Source organism: Microtus pennsylvanicus, chromosome 1 (assembly GCF_037038515.1).
Source record: "Microtus pennsylvanicus isolate mMicPen1 chromosome 1, mMicPen1.hap1, whole genome shotgun sequence".
NCBI classification, from domain to species: Eukaryota; Metazoa; Chordata; class Mammalia; order Rodentia; family Cricetidae; genus Microtus; species Microtus pennsylvanicus.
This window is the reverse complement of record NC_134579.1, coordinates 61,323,680-61,343,996: the sequence shown is the minus strand read 5'-3', so window position 1 is coordinate 61,343,996 and position 20,317 is coordinate 61,323,680. Positions and strand designations below refer to the sequence as shown.

General features: G+C 43.5%; 1 protein-coding gene across 1 annotated transcript in view; it reads left to right on the top strand.

The window, feature by feature from the left end:
• The window catches only part of Slc12a8 (solute carrier family 12 member 8), a 161,708-nt gene that overhangs the window by 124,055 nt on the left and 17,336 nt on the right, over nt 1-20,317 (top strand). Inside the window, exon 10 of the mRNA XM_075955462.1 lies at nt 18,858-18,955. Coding sequence (XP_075811577.1) covers nt 18,858-18,955 — 98 coding nt within the window. The remainder of the gene's footprint in view (nt 1-18,857; nt 18,956-20,317) is intronic.

Here is a 20,317-nt window from a genome sequence, read left to right as displayed (position 1 = left end):
AAACTCGGACAATGACTGATCACAGTTTGTCAGCTGAAGTCTTAGGACATTTTCTTCCTGCAGCCTCTTCGTTTGCCCATTTATTCAGGAAATTCTCATGTCAGCCTGGAGACTTGGGTGGGGTGTGCAGGGGCACCCTTGACTTCAAGCATACAGGGCAGAGAGGACTCTTGCTCAGAAGAAACCTGAAAAATATTCCTACTAATTTCTCAATGCCTCAGGTTCCCTAAGGACAAGAGCTTTCTATATTTTGGGGTTTTGTTTGTTGTGTTTTGAGACCTCAGGGTCTCATTACATAGCCCAGACTGGTTTTCTAGTCATCACGTATCCTAGGCTGGCTTTAAACTCAGACCCCCTGATCCTGCGACTGGAGTCTCACACCTCAATACCCAGCAAGACCTTTATATCTTTGGAGATTCTTTTTCTCCCCATCATCCATCATGTTGATATTGCATATATTTTTCTTTATTCCGCAGTATTTTCAAGTATATTGTATATATTTCTTTAGTTCATTTTCCAGTTTTCTTTTGCTGGAAAAACTGTTTTTTGTTTTTTTGTTCTTGTCAGGGCTAAAACTCCATGAATCAATGCGAGCCAGCTCCCTTCCCAGGGTGCTGCACACAGACACAGCCCAGCCAAGTCTCCTGCTGCTGCTGCTGTTACTGTTTATGTTGTCCACAAAATTCCCGCCTGTTCACTGATGTCCTTGATAATTTCCCGCAGCTGTCACTCACACGCGCACACACACACCACACACACTCTCACACACATATACACACTCACACGTATGCATGCACACACATGCTCACACACATGCATACACACACATACACACACACACACACACACACGCGCGCGCGCGCGCGCGCACATACTGTCTGTCTTGTTAAATTTAGCCCTCTGCACTCTTGTCATCTTGTTCCCCTTTCTGGAACACATCACAAATTTATTTCCCAGTTTTTCTAGCAATTTTGGTTTTAAATGTTGCTTGCTGTGTCAGTCATAATGAGGCTTGATTACCAATAGCAAAATCACAAGACGGTAGTGATTTAACCTGCCTCCTACAAAAGGAGCCCGAGGCGGATGCAGCAACTCCACGGTCCTCAATGGCTCAGACTCCTTTTTTCTTTACCATCCTCACTTAGCAGATTGTCCTGCAATACAGGGTGGGGCCACAGGGGTTGGGGGGCCTTGCCGGTACACCCCATCCAGGCAGGTGGGGCTGCGAGGGTGGGGGGCCTTGCCGGTACACCCCATCCAGGCAGGTGGGGCTGCGGGGGCCTTGCCGGTACAGCCCATCCAGGCAGTAGAAGAAAGGAAGGAAGAGGCACAAAAGATGAACTTCCAGATTGAGTCACATGGGAGTCTTCCTCGAAAGCCCATTCTGCCTCGCTGTGTTTCCATGGTTGGCATTTAGTCACGTGATATGGCTGACACACGAGGAACTAGCAGATGTCTTTTACCCCGTGCATTGTTACTTAGAAAACGATGCTTGCTTTTGTTTTCTTCACCAGAAAGACAGTAAGGTGGAAACCACCAGTCTGGACTGTGTTGTACTGATTTTAATTTCCAAACACTTGGGTTGTAACCTGACTTGTCCATATCTTCATTTTTTTCTCTTACTTTGAATGTCATCCACTGCTTGTTTTGTGGATATAACTGCTTCTGTTGTGCCCTTGACACATAGCATTACTTTCCCCTGTAGAAGTCTTTCTGCTCTGGAATTTGTTCCTGTTTTCTCTAGATTCTTTTCCTTTGGTGTCCCCTCCTTTCCTCTCCGCCTTCCCTTCTTTCCTCTCTCCCTCCCCCATCTCTTTTCCTGCTCCCCCCTCTTTCCCTCCTTCCATCCTCTCTTTTATTGCAAAGACATTTTTTAAACCATATTTTTATATATTATATTCTGATCACAGTTTCCCCTCCATCTTCTCCTCCAGGGTCTTCCCCCTCCTCACCCAGCCAACTCCACACCTTCTTTCTCTCTCAAAGACAAACGGCCAATTAAAAAATAAAAAACCAAACTAGAATAAAGCAAAGCAAACAGACAAATTGGGGGAATGCAAAGAAAAAACACAAGACACACACATTCTCTCTCTCTCTCTCTCTCTCTCTCTCTCTCTCTCTCTCTCTCTCTCACACACACACACACACACACACACACACACACACAACTGGAAACCATAAAAGGTAAGAACATAAGCAAAGGACAAGGTAAAAATTCTCAGACAAGCCGGGCGGTGGTGGCGCACGCCTTTAATCCCAGCACTCGGGAGGCAGAGGCAGGCGGATCTCTGTGAGTTCGAGACCAGCCTGGTCTACAAGAGCTAGTTCCAGGACAGGCTCCAAAACCACAGAGAAACCCTGTCTCGAAAAACAAAAACAAAAAAAAAAATTCTCAGACAAAACATCTCCAAAAACACCACTGAGTTCATTTTGTACTGGCTGTCTCCTGCAGGTCCTGGGGCCTCCCTTAAGTGTGATAAGCCCAGTGAGGCTCTATTAGAGAAAACCAATTATTTCTTTGCAAGCTGTTATCAGTTAGAGATAGGTTCTGGGTTAGGACTGGAGGCTCATGTCCATGTCCCTTCTCAGTGCAGGGACCTCATCTGGCGTGGACCTGTGCAGGCCTGTGCATGCTGCCGCAGTCTCTGTGAATTCATGTGTGCGTCAGCCCTGCTGTGTCCGGAAAGCACTGTTTTCCTGGTGTCCTCCATCCCCACTGGCTCTCAGAATCTTTCTGCCTCCTCTTCTGCATAGTTCCCCGAGTCCTATGGGGAGAGAGAGGCTTGATGAAGACGTCCCATTTAGGACTCTTACTCTCTGCACAGTGTCCTCTAGTGGGGGTCTCTGCCTTAGATGGGTCTCTGTCCCATCTCCTGCAGGAGGAAGTTTCTCTGATGGAGGCTGAACAAGACACTGATGTATAGGTATAGCAGAAAGTCATTAGGAATCGTTTTATTGCCCCATCCCTTTAGCAGAACAATAGTACTTTGTTTTTCCCCCTAGGTCCTTGGCCTATCTAGTCTCAAGTTCCTGGCCACCCAGGTATTGTCAGGCCTGAGTTCTGTCTCACTGAGTGGGTCAGATCAAATCAAATCAAATCGAATCAAATCACATAGTGGTTGGTTACCTCCATAACCTTTGTGCCACGATGGCGCCAGCCTATCCTGCAGACAGGTCACCATTGCAGATGAAAGGGTTTGGAGCTGGATTGGTGTTTCCCTTTCTCCTCTGGCGGTGTGCATAGTGCTATCCAGGACCAGAAACACCAGTCAGTAGGGGTGAAGGCTCTAGTTAGGCACCATCTTGACTTCTCTGCCTTTAATGTGTTATATAGCTGTTGTCTTTAGCAATAGGGCCTTGCAATCAGCTTGTGGAGAATAACCAATAGCCTTGGAATAGTGTGAGCTGTTTGGGAGTTCTCATGGAGCCCTTTGGTGCATGCCATTAAATATAACCCATTCCTGGCACCGAATGTTTCACTTGGTGGCGAGAGATGTCTAGTTGGGTCTTTGTCTACCTTGTTTCCCTTGTTATTTGGTGATTTAGAATATCTATATATCAACGCCAGTGTATATATGCATATATACATATGTATATATAAAATCTAAATATATATACATATATAGTTCTTTATATAAAGCTACTATAACAGGTTTCCATATGGCCCCTCAAATGGCCTTTAGTGTCAGCTGCCCCTCCCTGTAATCCCTTGTTTACTTCCTTCTTTGCTGCCCCTTTCCATGTAATCCTGTTTGTTTCTCCACCCCACTGTTTTTCCATAACTTTATATTCTATTTTCCCTACATTAGAGGGTCCCTCTACTCTGCTTTGTCTCTTAGTCTATACTTGACCTCTGTTATTATGTGGATAGCAGCATTTCTATCAAAGGCTTAAAAACCTAACATCCAACATATAAGAAAATACATATCATATTTGTCCTTTTGGGTCTGGGTTGCCTCACTCAGGATAATTTTTTTCTAGACCCATCCATTTACCTGAAGATTTCAATTTTAAAAAGCTGAATAATATTCCATTGTATAAATGTACCACATTTTCATTTGCCATTCATCTGTTAATGGACATGGAGGTTGTTTCCAATTGCTAGCTATTGTGAACAGAGCATCAACGAACATGGATGAGCAAGTGTCTCTGAAGTAGGGTGTAGAGTCCTTGGGTGTATGTAAGAGTGGTAGATATATATATCTTGAGGTAGATATATTTCCAGCTTCCCAAGGAACTGCCACACTGATTTCCATAGTGGCTGTACAAGTTTGTACTCCCACCAGCAATGAAAGAATGCCCTCTTTACCCCATGTTGTGTTTTGAAAGAAAACAGCCCCCAAGGGAGTGGAACTATTAAGAGGTGTGGCCTTGTTAGAAGAAGTGAGTCACTGTGGAGGTGGGCTTTGAGGTCTTCTATATGCTCAAGCTATGCTCAGTGTGACACCCAGTCCTCTTCCTGTTGCCGGCACACATCATGCTCCCCACCGTGATAATGGACCAAACCTCTGAAACTGTAAGCCACCTCCTCAATCAAATGTTTTTCTTTGTAAGAGTTGCTGTGGTCATGGTGTCTCTTCACAGCAATAGAAACCTTAACTGAGACACCCCACATCCCCGACAGCATGAGCTGCCATTTGTTTTATTGATCATGGCCATTCTTACTGGTGGAAGATGAAATCTCAAAGTAGTTTTGGTTTACATTTCCCTGATGACTAGGAAGGCTGAACATTTCTTTAAGTGTTTCTCAATCGTCATGTTTCATCCTTTGAGAATTCTCTATTTAGTTCTGTACCCCATTAAAAGAAGATTTATTTGTTTAGGTACTTTATGTATGTGGGTGTTTTGTCTGTATCCACATTTGCATATTGGAAGAAGGCATCGGATCTCATGTGACTACAGTTCTCCACCATGTGCTTGCTGTGAATTAAACTCAGGACCTCTGGGAGAGCAGCCAGTGCTTTTAACTGCTGAGCCGTCCCTTTGGTTTGGTCCCCCCGTACCCTATTTATTTGTTTTTGTTATTGTCTTGTTCTGTTTTCTGAGGCAGGGTTTCTTTATGTAGCCCTGGATGTCCTAGAACTCACTATGTACACCAGACTGGCCTCAAACTCAGAGATCCTCCTGCCTCTGTCTCCCAAGTGCTGAGATTAAAGGTGTGCACCATCACCGCCTGGCAGGTTATTTGTTTTCTTGATGTGTTGGTATTTTGTTGTTGTTGTTTGATTGATTTTTAGTTCTTTATATGTTGTGTGGAGGAGTGGGCTGCGTCCCACTGCCTGGCTAGCTTAACCCCCGAAATAATCACAAAGAAATTGTATTAATTTAAACGCTGCCTGGCCCATCATCATTAACAACTAATAAGTTAGCCTCTTATTGGCTAACTCTCACACCTTGATTTACCCCATTTCCATTAATGTGTATCGCCACTTGACTGTAGCTTACCGGCATGAGTCTAACCAGCGTTCATCTAGGGCAGAAGAATGATGGCGTCTACCACTCTGCCCTTCTTCCCAGAATTCTCTTCTGTCTTCCCCGCCTACCTGAATTCTGCCCTATCAACTAGGCCAAGGCAGTTTATTTAATAACCAATGAAAGCAACACAAATATAGTACAGAAGGACCTCCTACACCATTTATATATTTTAGATATTAACCTTTGAGTAGATGTGTAATTGGTAAAGATCTTTTCCCATCCTGTAGCCTGCTGATTTCTCTGAACGATGGTGTTCTTTGCCATACAGAATCTTTTCAGTTTTGCAAGGTCACACTTATAAATTGCTGTTCTTAGTACCTGAGCTATTGGTGTTTCATTTAGAAAGTCTTTTCCTGTGCCAGTGAACTCAAGACTTCTCCCCTCTTTCTCTTCCACCAGATTCAGAATACATAAGGACTTATGTTGAGATCTTTAATCCATTTGGAGTTGAGTTTTGTGTAAGGTGATAAATATGGGGATCTATTCACATTCTTCTACAGGCAACCATCCAGTTTGACCAGCACCATTTGTTTAAAGTGCTGTCTTTTTTTTCCCCCACTGTGTATTTCTGGCTCTTTTCAGTCCAAAGCTAGGTGTCCATAGGGCCTGTAATTCTATCTCATTGGCCAATGTGCTGCCTTTGTGCCAAGACCATGCTGTAGTATGGTCATGCTGTATTACTATTTTGTTACTCTGTAGTAAAATTTGAGACTGGGAATGGTGATTCCTCTAGCAGTTCTTTGATTATTCAGGATTGTTTTAAATATCCTATTTTTCTGTGTGTGTGTAGTTTATATGAAGCTGAAAATTGTCCTTTCAATTTCTGTGAATAATTGTGTTGAAATTTTCATAGGAATATCTATGATTATCTACATTGTTTTTGGTAGGATGGCCACGTTACTTTATTAATCCTGCTGTAAATCAATGAGCATTGGGGAATCTTTCCATCTTCTGATATCTTCTTCAGTTTCTTCCTTCAATATCTTAAAGTTTTTATCATGCAAGTCTTTTACTTGCTTGGTTAGAGTTGCCCCCAAGATATATATATATACACATATATGTATATATGTATATGTATACACACACACATATATATCAGGTGTTGCTTCCCTGATTTCTTTCTCTGTCTGTCATTTGCATATATGAAGGCCATTAATTTTTTTGTGTGTTAATTTTGTATCCTGCTACTCTGCTGAAAGTGTTTATCAGCTATAGAAGTTTCCTGGTGGATTTTTTAAGGGTCTCTTATGTTTAGTATCTTACTGTCTGTAACTAAAGGTATTTTGATTTTTTTCTTCAATTTGTATTTCCTTGGTCTCCTTCAGTTGTCTTATTGCTCCAGCTAGGACTTCAAGCACTATTTTGAATAGATATGGAGAGAGTGGACAACCTTTTCCTGATTTTAGTGGAAATACTTCGAGTTTTTCTCTATTTAATTTGATGTTGGCTATGACTTGCTCTAAATTGCCTTTATTGTGTTGAGGTATGTCTCTTGTGTCTCTGGTCTCTCCAGGACTTTTATTATGGAGGTTATATTTTGTCCGAAGGTCTTTTCTGCATCTAATGGGATAATCATGTGGTTTTTGTCTTTCAGTTTGTTTGTATGGTGGACTGCATTTACTAGTTTATGTATGTTGAACCATCCCTGCATCTCTGGGATGAAGTCTTCTTGATGTGTTCTTAGATTCGGTTTGCAAGTATTTTATTGATATTTGTTGTATCTATGGTCATAAGGGAAATCAGTTTGTAATTTTCTTCCTTTGTTGGGTTTTATGTGGTTTGGGTATCAGGGTAACTGTGACCTCATAAAATGAATTGGGCAATAGTCCTGTTCCTTTTTTGTGGAACAATTTGAGGAGAATTGGCATTAATTCTTCTTAAAAGTTTGGTAGAATTTTGTGCTAAAACTATCTGGCCCTGGGCTTTTTGGTTGAGAGAATTTTAGTGACTGCTTCTATGCCATTGGGACTTATAGGTCTGTTTAAACTGTTTGTCTGATCTTGGTTTAACTTGGGTAAGTGGTATGTATCAAGAAAATTACCCACCCTTTTAGATTTTCCAATTTGGTGGATTACGGGCATTTAAAGTATGTTTTTATGATTCTCTGGATTTCCCTGGTGTCTGTTGTTATGTCCCCCTTTCAGTTCTGATTTTATTAATTTGGATATTCTCTCTCTATTCTTTAGTTAATTTGAATAAGGTTTTGGTGAGGGAGAATTGTCTGTATTCTGTCAATCATGTTATAAATAAACACTGATTGGCCAGGCAGGAAATATAGGCAGGAAAACCAGACAGGGAGTAGAAATGATGTAATAAGAACAGGAGAATTCTGGGAAGAAGAAAGTTGATTCCTCCCACTCTTGCCCAGACCACGGAAGCAGCAGGATGTGATCTGCCTCATTGAGAAAAGGTACTGAGCCACATGGCTAACATAGATCAGAAAAATGGGTTAATCAAGATGTGAGAGTTAGCCAATGAGAGGCTAGAGCTAATGGGCCAATCAGCTTATAGTTTATGGAGACCTATGTGTGATTTCCTTTGAGGCTAAACAGTTGTGGGATACCAGGCAGGACAAAAACCCCAACAAACAACCCCCCCCTCATGTTACAAGGGTTCGTCAATCTTACTGATTTTCTCAAATAACCAACTCTTTGTTACATTGATTCTTTTTGTTTGTTTCTATTTTATTGATTTCAGCCCTGAGTTTGGTTGTTTCTTGCTATCTACTTCTTTTGGTTGTTATTTCTTCTTTTTTTCCTAAAGCTTTCAGGTGTATTGCCAAGTTTTTATTAGATCACCTGTTTAACGTTTTATGGTTACAGCTAATGTACATTTGGCATTCTGTATCCATGGTCTTATATCCATAGATTTAATCAAATACAAAAAAATTTGAAAAAAAATGTTACCACTGTCCTGTCTTGTATTTAGTCCTGTTGTAATTGCATCTATACTGAAATGAAATGTTATTATTCTTTTTTAGCCTTATTCACTAATTAATACATTTTGATAACTAGTTACACAGCATTACATTGTATTAGACGCTATAAATAATGTAGATATAATTTACCGTGTTAGAGAATGTGTAGGTCTATGAAAACACTACATTTCATATGTGAGGTGTGAGTTTTCATGGGGAATCCTGACACATGTTATTAGTGGATGACAAGGGACAGACAACTGTCCTAAGAGCCATTTAGAAGATCTGAACATAACAAGACTTGTCACTTGGGGAACCTTATTGCAGAATGTCTGGGAATAAGCTGGCCTCTTTGCTGGCCCAACTGTGAATAGTTGAAGGCTTTCTCCAAGGCTCCTTTATTCCTTTTGGTTCTAATCTGTGGTGGGGGTGGGGGAGACACAGATGGCAGCTTGCATTCTGGGAGTTGAGTGAAAGAAGGGAGTTAGCAAGTCCTATTGTATGGAGCCCAGACCTTCAGCCCCCTTCTCTTTATGTCAAGCGCAGATACAATGGCTGGATTTCTTTAGAGGAAAAACACCTTGGACAGGGGATTGTGAAAGTAGGGCTTTGTCCGTAGTTTGCTGGGAGAGGAGACAGACCCTGTCATCAGCCAACTGGCCTGAGCTCTGCTGAGGTCCTCCAGGGGGATGGCGGCTCCTGTGAGTACCATCTGTGGGCCCAGAGTTCTCCTCTTCTGCTCCATGTAAGCTGGCCTCGCTGTCCTTTCTCCTTCCAGGACTGACTTCTGTCTCCGCTCTCTGCCCTCTGCTTTCGGGTTCACACTTGTTTCAGTACCTTTCTGTCTTCTGCGTGGGTTTCCAGACAGACATGTGCTCAGTCTGTGAGTTTAAAAAATGTATATTTATCTATTACCTCCCTGTTTATGTGTGTGCTCACTCATGTGCCATGGTGCACGTGCTGGTGCAGAGGTCAAAGGACAACCTGCAAGAGTTGGTTCTCTCCTTCCACCACGTGGGTCACTAGGCTCAGGTCATTAGGCTTGGCAGAAAGGGCCCTTCCCTGCTGGGCCATCTCACTGGGCCAGTCTGTGATGTTTAATGAATGAAGTGGGCACTATCCTGCGGTCCAGGCTTAGCAATGCCACAACTTTGGTTGACTGTTCCCTCTGTCCCCCTTCCTGCCACCTTGTCCTTGGCACAGTCATGCCTCAACTCATTCTTGGACTTTTGCCAAGTCCTCAAACTAGTATGCCGCCTCCAGGCTCTCCCCCTTCTCCTGCTCGGACTGCCCGTGGATTGACTTCTCCCTCTTGCTTAGATGCCTCTCTGGACTCCCAGCCCTTTCGTCAGAAGTCCAGATCTGTGTCCTCGGCCCAGCTCCTTAGCTCTGCCCTCGCCTTCCTCTGGGCCACATACTCCTGAGCACCCAGTACAGAGCACTGTAGTTGAGCCCCAGCTAGGGCCTGAATCCATCCCGTTCCGCTCCATCCCGTCTTTCATAGCCTGTGCTGTCCTCCCAGGCTGCCTCGCCTCCTCCTCCTTTCTCTATTTGGAAAGCTCTGGCGTTTAAAATCCATCTGGCTTTCTAAAGACTTTCACCTCTTTTGAGGACTTAGAGAATTTTTCCACTGTAGCCGAAAACACTTGATTCCTAGGAGACGCCTAAGTCCTTATCACACTGTTAGGCGTTTATATCGGACTTGTTCCCACGGCCATCATTGTTCCCCATCCGTCTGCTTGTCTTAAGGAAAATAAGCATCCCTTTCTTCCTCTGTCCTGACCTTGGTGCTTCTCTGGACTGCACAGGGGGCCTTTTCACCTTTGCACCCATCGCCGTGTTCCCCTCAGGCCAGGGAATGAAGCAAACATTTGGTGAGGTCTAGTGAAATGATCTAGCAGTTGAACAGATGTGGCCCAAACTTTGAGACCCTGATCAGTAAACTAGACAAGAGTTAAACTGTCAGACAAATGTAGTCTTTAATAAGCCGAATGCCCTTGGGTGATAAGAATGCATGGGGATCACGTATTCCCGAGAGAACGAGTCAAATAACGTGGGACTGTTTTATAGCGCACATACACACAGAGCCCTTCTTTCTACCAGCTGGGCAAGAGAGATACTTCTGATTTTCATCATCAAAGCAAAAAGGAACTGATTAACGAGAAATAAAAACCATTTGTGCGATACAGTGTCACAGAAAGGACCAGTTATCCTGCCAAACACAACTGATAAGAGCATCATTATTTTCAAAAACAGGAAGGTCAGGCTCCAGGTTCTTCTCAGAGGTCAGTAGACACTAATACACAGTTTACATTGGAAAATCTGGTGCCCAGATACATTCATATCCATTCAACAGAGTTTTAGGGATTTTTTTTCTCTTTTGGTTTTTTTTGTTTTGTTTTGTTTTTTTGAGACAGATTTTCTGTGTAGCTCTATCTGTCCTGGAACTTACTCTGTAGACCAGGTTGGCTTTGAACTCACAGAGATCCACCTGCCTCTGCCTCCCGAGTCCTGGGATTAAAGGTGTGCACCACCACCGCCCAGCTCGGAGTTTTATTCTTAGGTATATACTGCCAGTACCTAAAATTAGCAATCCTACTGAGTGTGTCTATGAGACTTCACAGCAATGAATCTTTAATACGAATTATTGTATCCCTAAGCCCAGAGACACGCATTTGTTATCAGCCTTTTGTGGATGATAAAACTGAAGCTTGGAGAAGGTGGGCGCTTCAGGATGTCAGACAATCAGGATATGAGCACAGTTTGTCCGACATCAAAAGCACAAAACAAAGTACTTAGTGGTTTAGAGAACTGGCTGCTCTTCCAGAGGGCCCGGGTTCTATTCCCAGCACTCACATGTTAGCTCACAACTGTCTGTAACTCCAGTTTTAGGGGATCCAGTGCCTCTGCAGGCGCTGCATGCTTGTGGTAAACATAAATGCATGTACACACACACACACACACAAATTTAAAAAAATAATGCATAATTCAAAAGTGCACGCTGAGGGTACCTACTATGAATTAGATTGTGGCACCAATTAAACGAATACAACCTAAATCATTTTTTAGATTTCACTGCTGCTGTGCGGGGCACACACCTGTAATTCCAGCATGTAAGAGGATGAGGCAGGAAGATTACTAGGAGTTTGAAGCCAGCCTGGGCTACCTAGTGAGTTTCAGGCTAGCCTGGGCTGCACAGTGAAATACTGTCTCAAACAAACAAAGACATATCTATTAAGTCATTAACAATTTTTTAAAAGGTGCTTGTCTGTTAATCAGATATAGTTTGCTATAAGACACATCAGTTAATTTGTTTTTCTTGGACCCATTGATTCCAGTTTTTTTTTATCAAATTCAAGAACATGTTGAGCTGATGCTTTTTTAAAAATGTGCATTAGTGTTTTCCCTGCATGTGTATCTGTATGAAGGTTGTCAGATCCCCTGGAATTGGATTTACAGACAGTTGTGAGCTGCCATGCGGGTCCTGGGAATTGAACCTGGGTCCTCTGGAAGAGCAGCCAGTACTCTTAACCTCTGAGCCATCTCTCCAGCCCCGCTGCTGATGTCTTTAGTTGGTTTTATATTCTAGTTTTAATTTTCGACTTTACAAGTCTGCTCCCCTCTCCTAGAAGGTGGCTTCTGTGTCTACAAGGTCCATAGACTTTTGCCAGCTGTGCAGGGGGTGGGAAGCACAATTAGTTTGGGACAGATCTCCAGTCTCCCTAGGCTTTTCCATTTCCCCAGACATTCAGGCCTTCCCAGTCATCCAGGGAAACATGGGAGCTAGCTGGGCCTGCAGCATCTTTCCTTTCCAGGCTCTCCCATTGAATCTCTAGGCTGTTGTTGGCCTGGCTAAGTCTGCAAACCGCATTTGCGAAGTGAAGGAAGGGCGGGATGCCCCATTCTTTTCCATGCTCATCACATTTAGCTTTAAAAGCTTGCTGCTCTCCCTGATCCCAGTTCTTTGTCCCTTCCGGAAGCCTACAGCTGGCAGGAAGACCACAGAATCCCTGTCAGTACCCTAAGCTAGGCAATTGTTTTGTTTGTTTTTAAACGTTCTAAACTCATTCTCTGATAATGTTCTATGGACAGACAATATGTCCTGATCATACCCAGCAGTTTTTTGGGTTTAGTTTTTGGTTTCGTTTGGTACTTGGTATTGAACACAGGGCCCTGGCTATCCCAGGCAAGCTCTCTAGCACTGAACAACAGCCTCAGCCTTGTTTTTACTTTTTATTTAGAGACAGGGCCTCGCTAAACTGCTTATGCTGGCCTTGAACTTGTACTCCTCCTGCCTTGATCTCCTGAGTATGTGAGACTACGTTCCTCCTGTACTACAGAGCCCTACACTCCAGCAGAGTTTGAAAAATGGATGATTTTCAATTATTTTCTTCATTTGGTAAGTTCCTGAAACCCTCAGGTAGTTGGTTGTTTTTTTTTTTTAATTTTGCACTTATTTTGGGGAAGACTCCCTGGTCTCTTCATATTAAAAGCCCCCCTAGTTCTCCCATCATGGAAAGCCATCTTTGAAGATGTACTGATGTGGGAGTGATTTCTTTCTAATCTGTTGCTTTCATTGGTTAATTAATAAAGAAACTGCCTTGGCCTATTTGATAGGCCAACCCTTAGGTGGGCGGAGAAAACAGAACAGAATGCTGGGAGAAAGAAGCCGAATCAGGCAGTCGCCATGATTCTCCCACCCGACACAGCCACAGGTTAAGATCTTCCCTGGTAAGCCACCTCGTGGGCTACACAGATTATTAGAAATGGGTTAGATCAATATGTAAGAACTAGCCAATAAGAAGCTGGAACTAATGGGCCAAGCAGTGTTTAAAAGAATACAGTTTCCTTGTAATTATTTCGGGGCATAAGCTAGACTTGTGGGCAGCCGGGTGCCAGGGACGCAGCCTTGCTGCTCCTACAACAATGTACCAGGAATTGGAAAGTTGTATAATTGACCTGATGTGGAAAAATCTGTTTAGGGAATTGTGTATCAGGGAAACAACCCAACCCAAGCAGCAAACCAAAAAAAAAATGTGTTTATGATTGTTATGGGGACATTGTTTGTATTGATGACAAATTAGAAATAAATAATCAGCATTTGGAGAGTAGCTAAGCAATTTGAAATATCAATATGCTTTAAAATATCATGCAGGTTTTATACACAATTTTGTGCAAACGGTGTCAACTTAAATCTTTGGTTTCTATGTGTTGCTTTTATATTCCAGTAAAGACACAGAGCGGGAGTAGCAGTGTATCTAGTGATAGAGTACCTACTCATCACACATAGGCCCTGGGTTTGATCCCCAGAATCACAAAAAGAGGGAGAATGGGAATGAATTTTCAGAGATGGGTTAGTAGGAATTTTAAGTAATGTCTGCAAAATCACGTAAATTCTTGACTGAAAAATGGACACAATCGGGTTCCCCCACGCTTAAGATATTTGTATGTGCATGAGTTTCATGAACATAAGACACAGCCACGCCACTCGCTTTGAGGTCAGTACCGTGTATTGTTGCCACTTTGCTATTATTAACGTGTGTGATGCACTGCTTGGCTCCCATGTTGCTTCCCAACTGTGCTTGAGAAAGTACAGCTGCCTTCCTGGTGATTGCTCCCCGGTACTGCTGGAATGAGCAACCATCCTCTCCCCCTCAAACCTTCCTAAGATTTGCTCTTACAGTGAAAAACCTGCCAAGAGGAAAACCTCCCTTCAGTCAGTCTATACGGTCATTTAGAACTATGAGGAACTGCCTGCTTTGCTACACTTGGGTAAAGTCACTGAGAAGCCTGCTGTGGATTGTTCCTTCCGTGGCTGGTGACTATGGGGACGGTGTGGCTCACACTTTTATTCCAGATCTTGGGAGGGAGAGACAGAAGACTGGTCATGGTTAATCAGTGACTTTGAAGCCAGCCTGGGCTATGGGAGACTTTATCTCAAAATAACAAAATCGAAGTAAGGCTGTCTACTTGCCAAGGGAATAAGCAAACCTCTTCCTTCTTCTCATGTACTTGGATCCCCCCGCATATATACACTCACACATATACACCCCCCCCACATACACTCACACGTATACACCCCCCCACATACACTCACACAGATACACCTCCCATCCCCCCCACATACACTCTCACGTATACCCCCACACACAACCCCACATACACTCACACGTATACACCTCCCACCCCCCCACATACACTCACACGTATACACCTCCTACCCCCCCACATACACTCACACGTATACACCTCCCACCCCCCCACATACACTCACACGTATACACCCCCCCTACATACAGTCTCACGTATACACCTCCCACCCCCCCACATATATACACTCACACGTATACACCTCCCACCCCCCCACATACACTCACACGTATACACCTCCCACCCCCCCACATACACTCACACGTATACATCCCCACACACATACCCCACACATATACACAACCATGCATACTTCCTTCAGAAACAATGCAGATGCTTCTTTTGGCTTGCTGTAGAGGTGTGTCCTGATAAGCCCTTAGTAACTTGAAGATATGGTGGATGGGAAATGCTTGGAACACGCCCAACCCGCTGTATACCATGCCTCAGCAGCGCAGGCCTGTTAAATGTCTGTTGTTTCCCTTGGCGGTCACGGGACTGGATGGAAGCTCTGGACACTGTGGTACAAGAGAGACTCATGTTGACCCAGAGACCCCAAATCCCCCCATACAGCCCAGTTCCCAGGGGATGCATATCATCACTGCTGCACCTTGTACCAGTGGAGTCAGGAACTGAAGATGGAGTTGAGGTTGTACACGGTCAAGTGTTGGGGAAGAAAGAGCTTAGCATCTGGCACATCGCAGAGACGCAGAGATGCGCATTCCCGGCCATCAGTGTTTCTTCTGAACCAAGAGGGCACCTGTGTTTCATTAAGCCTGTGATTGAAAGGAATGACTCATGGAGTGACATGTTAAAATTACACATCTCAAGTCAGAGCTCGCCTAACCAAATTTCTTCTTCTAAAAAATAAAATTAAAAAAAAAAGTAATGGAGCCAGGCATGGTGTTTCATCCCCGCACCCAGGAGACAGAGGCCAGAGGATTCTGAGTTCCAGGCCAACCTGGCTTTCATAGCTAAACTCTGTCTCCAAAAGAGACGGAGCCATCCATTCAAACCAATGGCAACTCTTGACATTTTGCTTTGATCCACAATTAGACTTACTGGGTACTTCTTGTGCACAAACTCTTAAAGGCCTGGAGGTTTAAAAGAGGCTATTTGTCATTCAAATATGGACGTGAGGAACTCCAAGTGCAGTACTTGTAAGCACACAATGAAGTCAAACGGGTTTTGAGAGCATGTCTTTGGTGGCGAATGGCTTATTTCTTCAACCACAGTATGGAACATCCCCATTCCATGGTCCATTTTAAATGTTGGGAGAACATGCTGATCAGATTCAGGAAGGTTTTGGTGTCATAGAACTTTCTTTCTTGTGAGGAAAGATGAGTGATTAGCAAACATAAATTGCAATGTAAGTGGTAAATGCGATAAAGAGTCAAAAAGAGTGGAATCGTTTTGAGTTTCTCTCCATTTAGGTTGATGTTGACTGTTGGCTTCCTGTGCGTAGCAGAGACTGCACGTTGGTTTCCTGGCCACCCAGATCCGAATAATTACATAGGAACTATGTTAATTACAACACTGCTTGGCCAATTGTTGGAGAGAGGGCGTGCTTGTTGGTCCCTGGCCGCCCGGCTAGCTTAGACCCGAAATAATCACACAGAAACTGTATTAATTAAATCACTGCTTGGCCCATTAGCTCTAGCTTCTTATTGGCTAACTCCTACATCTTAATTTAACCCATTTCCGTTCATCTGTGCATGACCATGAGGTCATGGCCTACCAGCAAAGTTATAGCATGTCTATCTCCAGCCGTGGCTCCATGACTTCTCTTTCACTCCACCTTCCTCCTCTCATGCTATTGGCCAAAGCAGTTCTTTATTCATTAACCAATAAAAACAACGCATAGACAGAAGGACCTCCTATACCAGCCAATGGCTCAGGCATATTCCTGGCTAACTCTTATAACTTTTTAAAATTGTTTTTATTGAGTTATATATTTTCCACCCCTTCTTTTCCTCTCCTCTCCCCTCTGTCCTCTCCCATGGTCCCCATGCTTCCAATTCACTCAGGAGATCTTGTCTTTTTCTACTTCCCTTATACATTAGATCCATGTATGTCTCTCTTAGGGGCCTCTTTGTTTTCTAGGTTCTCTGGGATTGTGATTTGTAGGCTAGTTTTTCTTTGCTTTATGTCTAAAAACCAATAATATGATAATTGTCTTTCTGGGTCTGGGTTACCTCACTCAATATGATGTTTTCTAGATCCATCCATTTGTCAGCAAATTTCAAGATGTCATTTTTTTCTGCTGCGTAGTACTCCATTGTGTAAATGTACCACATTTTCCTTATCCATTCTTTGGTCGAAGAGCATTTAGATTGTTTCCAGATTCTGGTTATGATAAACAATGCTGCTATGAACATAGCTGAACACATGTCCTTTGGTGTGATCGAGCATCCTTTGGATATATACCCAAAAGTGGTATTGCTGGGTCTTGAGTAAGTTGTGTGATGTAATAGGATTAATCTGACCTACTTCAGAGGGGCTAGGTATGTTTTGGTTTAGTCTGGGTTAGTTCTTGCTTTTAAGTCATAGTCTCTTTGTGTGGTTCAGTCTGGCCTAGAATTTGTGATCCTTCTTTCTACTTTAGCTTTTTGAGCACTGAGATTACAGATCCCACAACCACAGGGATCCAGAGGGACTAGTTCTAAAGGGCACAGGGTCCAGAGAAGATAGCAGACATACAGTTACACACATAGTGATTGCCAGCCATGGGTCCTAGTCTCAAGATCAACATGGATCCTGTCCTCTAGATACATGTGATCCAGGGGTGTAGAAACACATAGATACATATATAAGAATACACATACAAATAACAGTAAATTCTGTGAGAGAAAGACGGTGGGACAAAGGAAATGTGGATACTATGAGGGACTAGATCGTTGTGTTGGGAGGTGATATGGGCTGTGACCTGAGGGACAGATAATGGACAAGCAGAAAAGAAAAATAAGGGATCTATGGTAAGTGGATCCCAGCAGGATTCCAGAGACCTACCCATCAGAAGCAGTCCAAGGAAAGAAGAAAACTGGTGAGTGAGAGGCTGGAGCGATGGCTCAGAGGTTAAGAGCCCTGGCTCTTCTCTCAAAGGTCCTGAGTTCAATTCCCAGCACCCACATGGTGACTTATAACCATCTAGAATGAGATCTTGTGCCCTCTTCTGGACTGCAGACATACTTGCATACATGCAGACAAAACACTGTGTACTTAAATAAATCTTTAAAAAATATTTTTAAAAAAAGAATAACTATCATATTAACTGGGCGGTGTGGTGCACACCTTTAATCCCAGCATTTAGGAGACAGAGTTTAAGGCAAGCCTGTCTACAAGGCTAGTTCCAGGACAGAGAAACCCTGTCTCAAAAAAGGAAAAGAAAAAGAAAACTGGTGAGTGACACAGGACCAGGACACAGAGCAAAGAAGGAGGGACTGGGGGAGGAGCTGGCACATTCAAGGTATTTTGGCTGAAGAATGAATTTGATGCTGAAGAGAAAAGATGAAGGGGTTGACTCATTTCCCGAACAACCGGCTATGAAAGTTTAGTGTCAAAATATGGTATAAACACACAGCAAAGTTAACCCAGCTTTACCAGTTGTTTGAATCACCATGTACGGCAGTGCTCACGGTGATTGGAACACATAGTAAAATGATCTATGTGCCTTTTCATGGGTAAATGAGCATGTCTGCAGTCAGGTAAACCGAGAAGGCAGAGAGCAAAATAAAACGTGCCACTCTGAGAAGCTCCAGCGCGCCTGAAACCCATGGTGAAGGAAGTGGAACGTATATGCATTTGCACTCATGTCTTTTTGTCCCCTCCATTTTCTCAATGGCCCGTCTGCTTTGTCAACTTCTGATGTACATCTGAGACCAGGCTAACTTAAATGCCCACCCGTTAAATGGTAGTAAAAGCTATCCTGTTGTAGATAAAAGCCAGCCTGGCCCATCTGTTCTAGTGGTCACAAGTGGACACAAACACCAGGTGTCCGACTCGCTGCTCTGACCCCCTCCACCTGAAGGAAAAGGAGATCTGGACTTTGAGTTCCCCCAGACGACAGATATGGACACATGTGCTAAGACTTGGGGCGGCTCCTACTTCTCCTCTGCCTTTCTTCCCATTCTTTTTAAGTCTGTGCCTGGCATGAGGCCAGAAGCCCTTCACCCTTCTTCTCTGTGAGCAAGTGCTAGGAGCTAGCACTTGGCCCAATTGCGAAATCAGGGGCCATGAACTTGAAGATATTTGCTTGTAAAAATAGAGAGGGATTGAGAGTTAAGTCGGTAATGAAGGATTTGGCTAATTCGTTTTTTAGATTTCTTTCTGAAATGCAGACTTCAGGAACCAGAGGTCCAGAGGAGACCAGGTGCGTTCTACACTTGGATGTGTAACCCCTGGGTCTCCCTGTTAGGGGTGAGTACTTTCATCTTGATTTCAGAGTCCTTAAGAAATGATTCAGATGAAGGGTGTATGTGTGGGGGGGTGTGATTTGGGGGAAGAAAAAGTATTAATTAGCATCAACATGATTAAATTACTTGCTTTATTAGAACTAAGATGAGACCACTACAACAAGATTTACTTTTAATCAACCGCTCATTTTAATCAATTATCTACTATTTAAATAATCATATCTGATCACCCCTGGGTTACTAATTTCATGCTAATTTGTTGATTGTAGGGAACAGTGTAAAACAGTGTGATAGTTAATCTCAACTAGATAAGATCTAGAATGGATTGGGAGACAGGGCTTGTCTATGGGGCTTATCTTCATCAGTTGAGGTGGGAAGAACTGCCCACTGTGGGGTGGCACCATTCCCTGGGCTGGGATCCTGGGCTGAGAAAGTGAGCTGTATGAGCACTCTGTGCTCTAGACTGTGTGTACAGTGTGACCGGCTGCCTCAAGTTCCCACTGCTGTGACTCTCCACTATGACAGCTATGACTGTGAGCCTCTAACCGTGAGCCACCATAGACCCTTTCTCCCTTAAGTGGCTTTTGTCAGGATCACAGCAACAGGAGCAGTAACTGAGACAGAGTAGCTGCTTGCTGGTGGCTTCAATTAAGGAGTTACCTTCAAAGGGTGTGTCCCCAAAAACTTGCTTCAGTAAGTGTACTCTTTTCATTCCGAATCCAGAATAAGGATTCTAGATCCCGATTTTAAAGTTGACAGTTGACGCTAACCAACCACAATTCCACCCCTTGTCAATTTAACAACCAAACCATTCACTTTTAAGCCCTAACTTTTCACCCCTAGTCCTCATGCTCATTTCATATTGCATGATGTGTTTAGTTGACCTTGAAGTATCCTTTAACAGGTTCAACAGTGCTTAAAGCCCAATGTGGAAGTTTCAGCTGAGATGCAAGGCAGTCTCTTAACCATGAACTCCTACAAAATTAAAACAAGTTATATACTTCCAGTATGCAATGGCACAGAATAAATATTCTCATATTCCAAGAGAAAGGAACGGGAACATAGCAAAGAATGATCAGAACAAAGTGAGACCAAGATCTAGCAAAGCACACATCAAATCCTGCAGTTTCATGTCTACCCCAAGATGGTGCCTGTAGCTTTCCTCAGCAGACAGCCCATGGTCCAGGCATCTCCAATATCCTGGGATCCTACGTCACTTTCCCACCATGGCCTCTCAAGGCCTCCTCAAAGGGGCTCTGGCCTTGCACTACACTGGCAGGTCTCAGTGTCTCTCTGGCACTGTGGTTCAAGATGCCACAACACCCTGAGTCTTGCATCTCTCATGCACAGAGAACCAGCACTACAG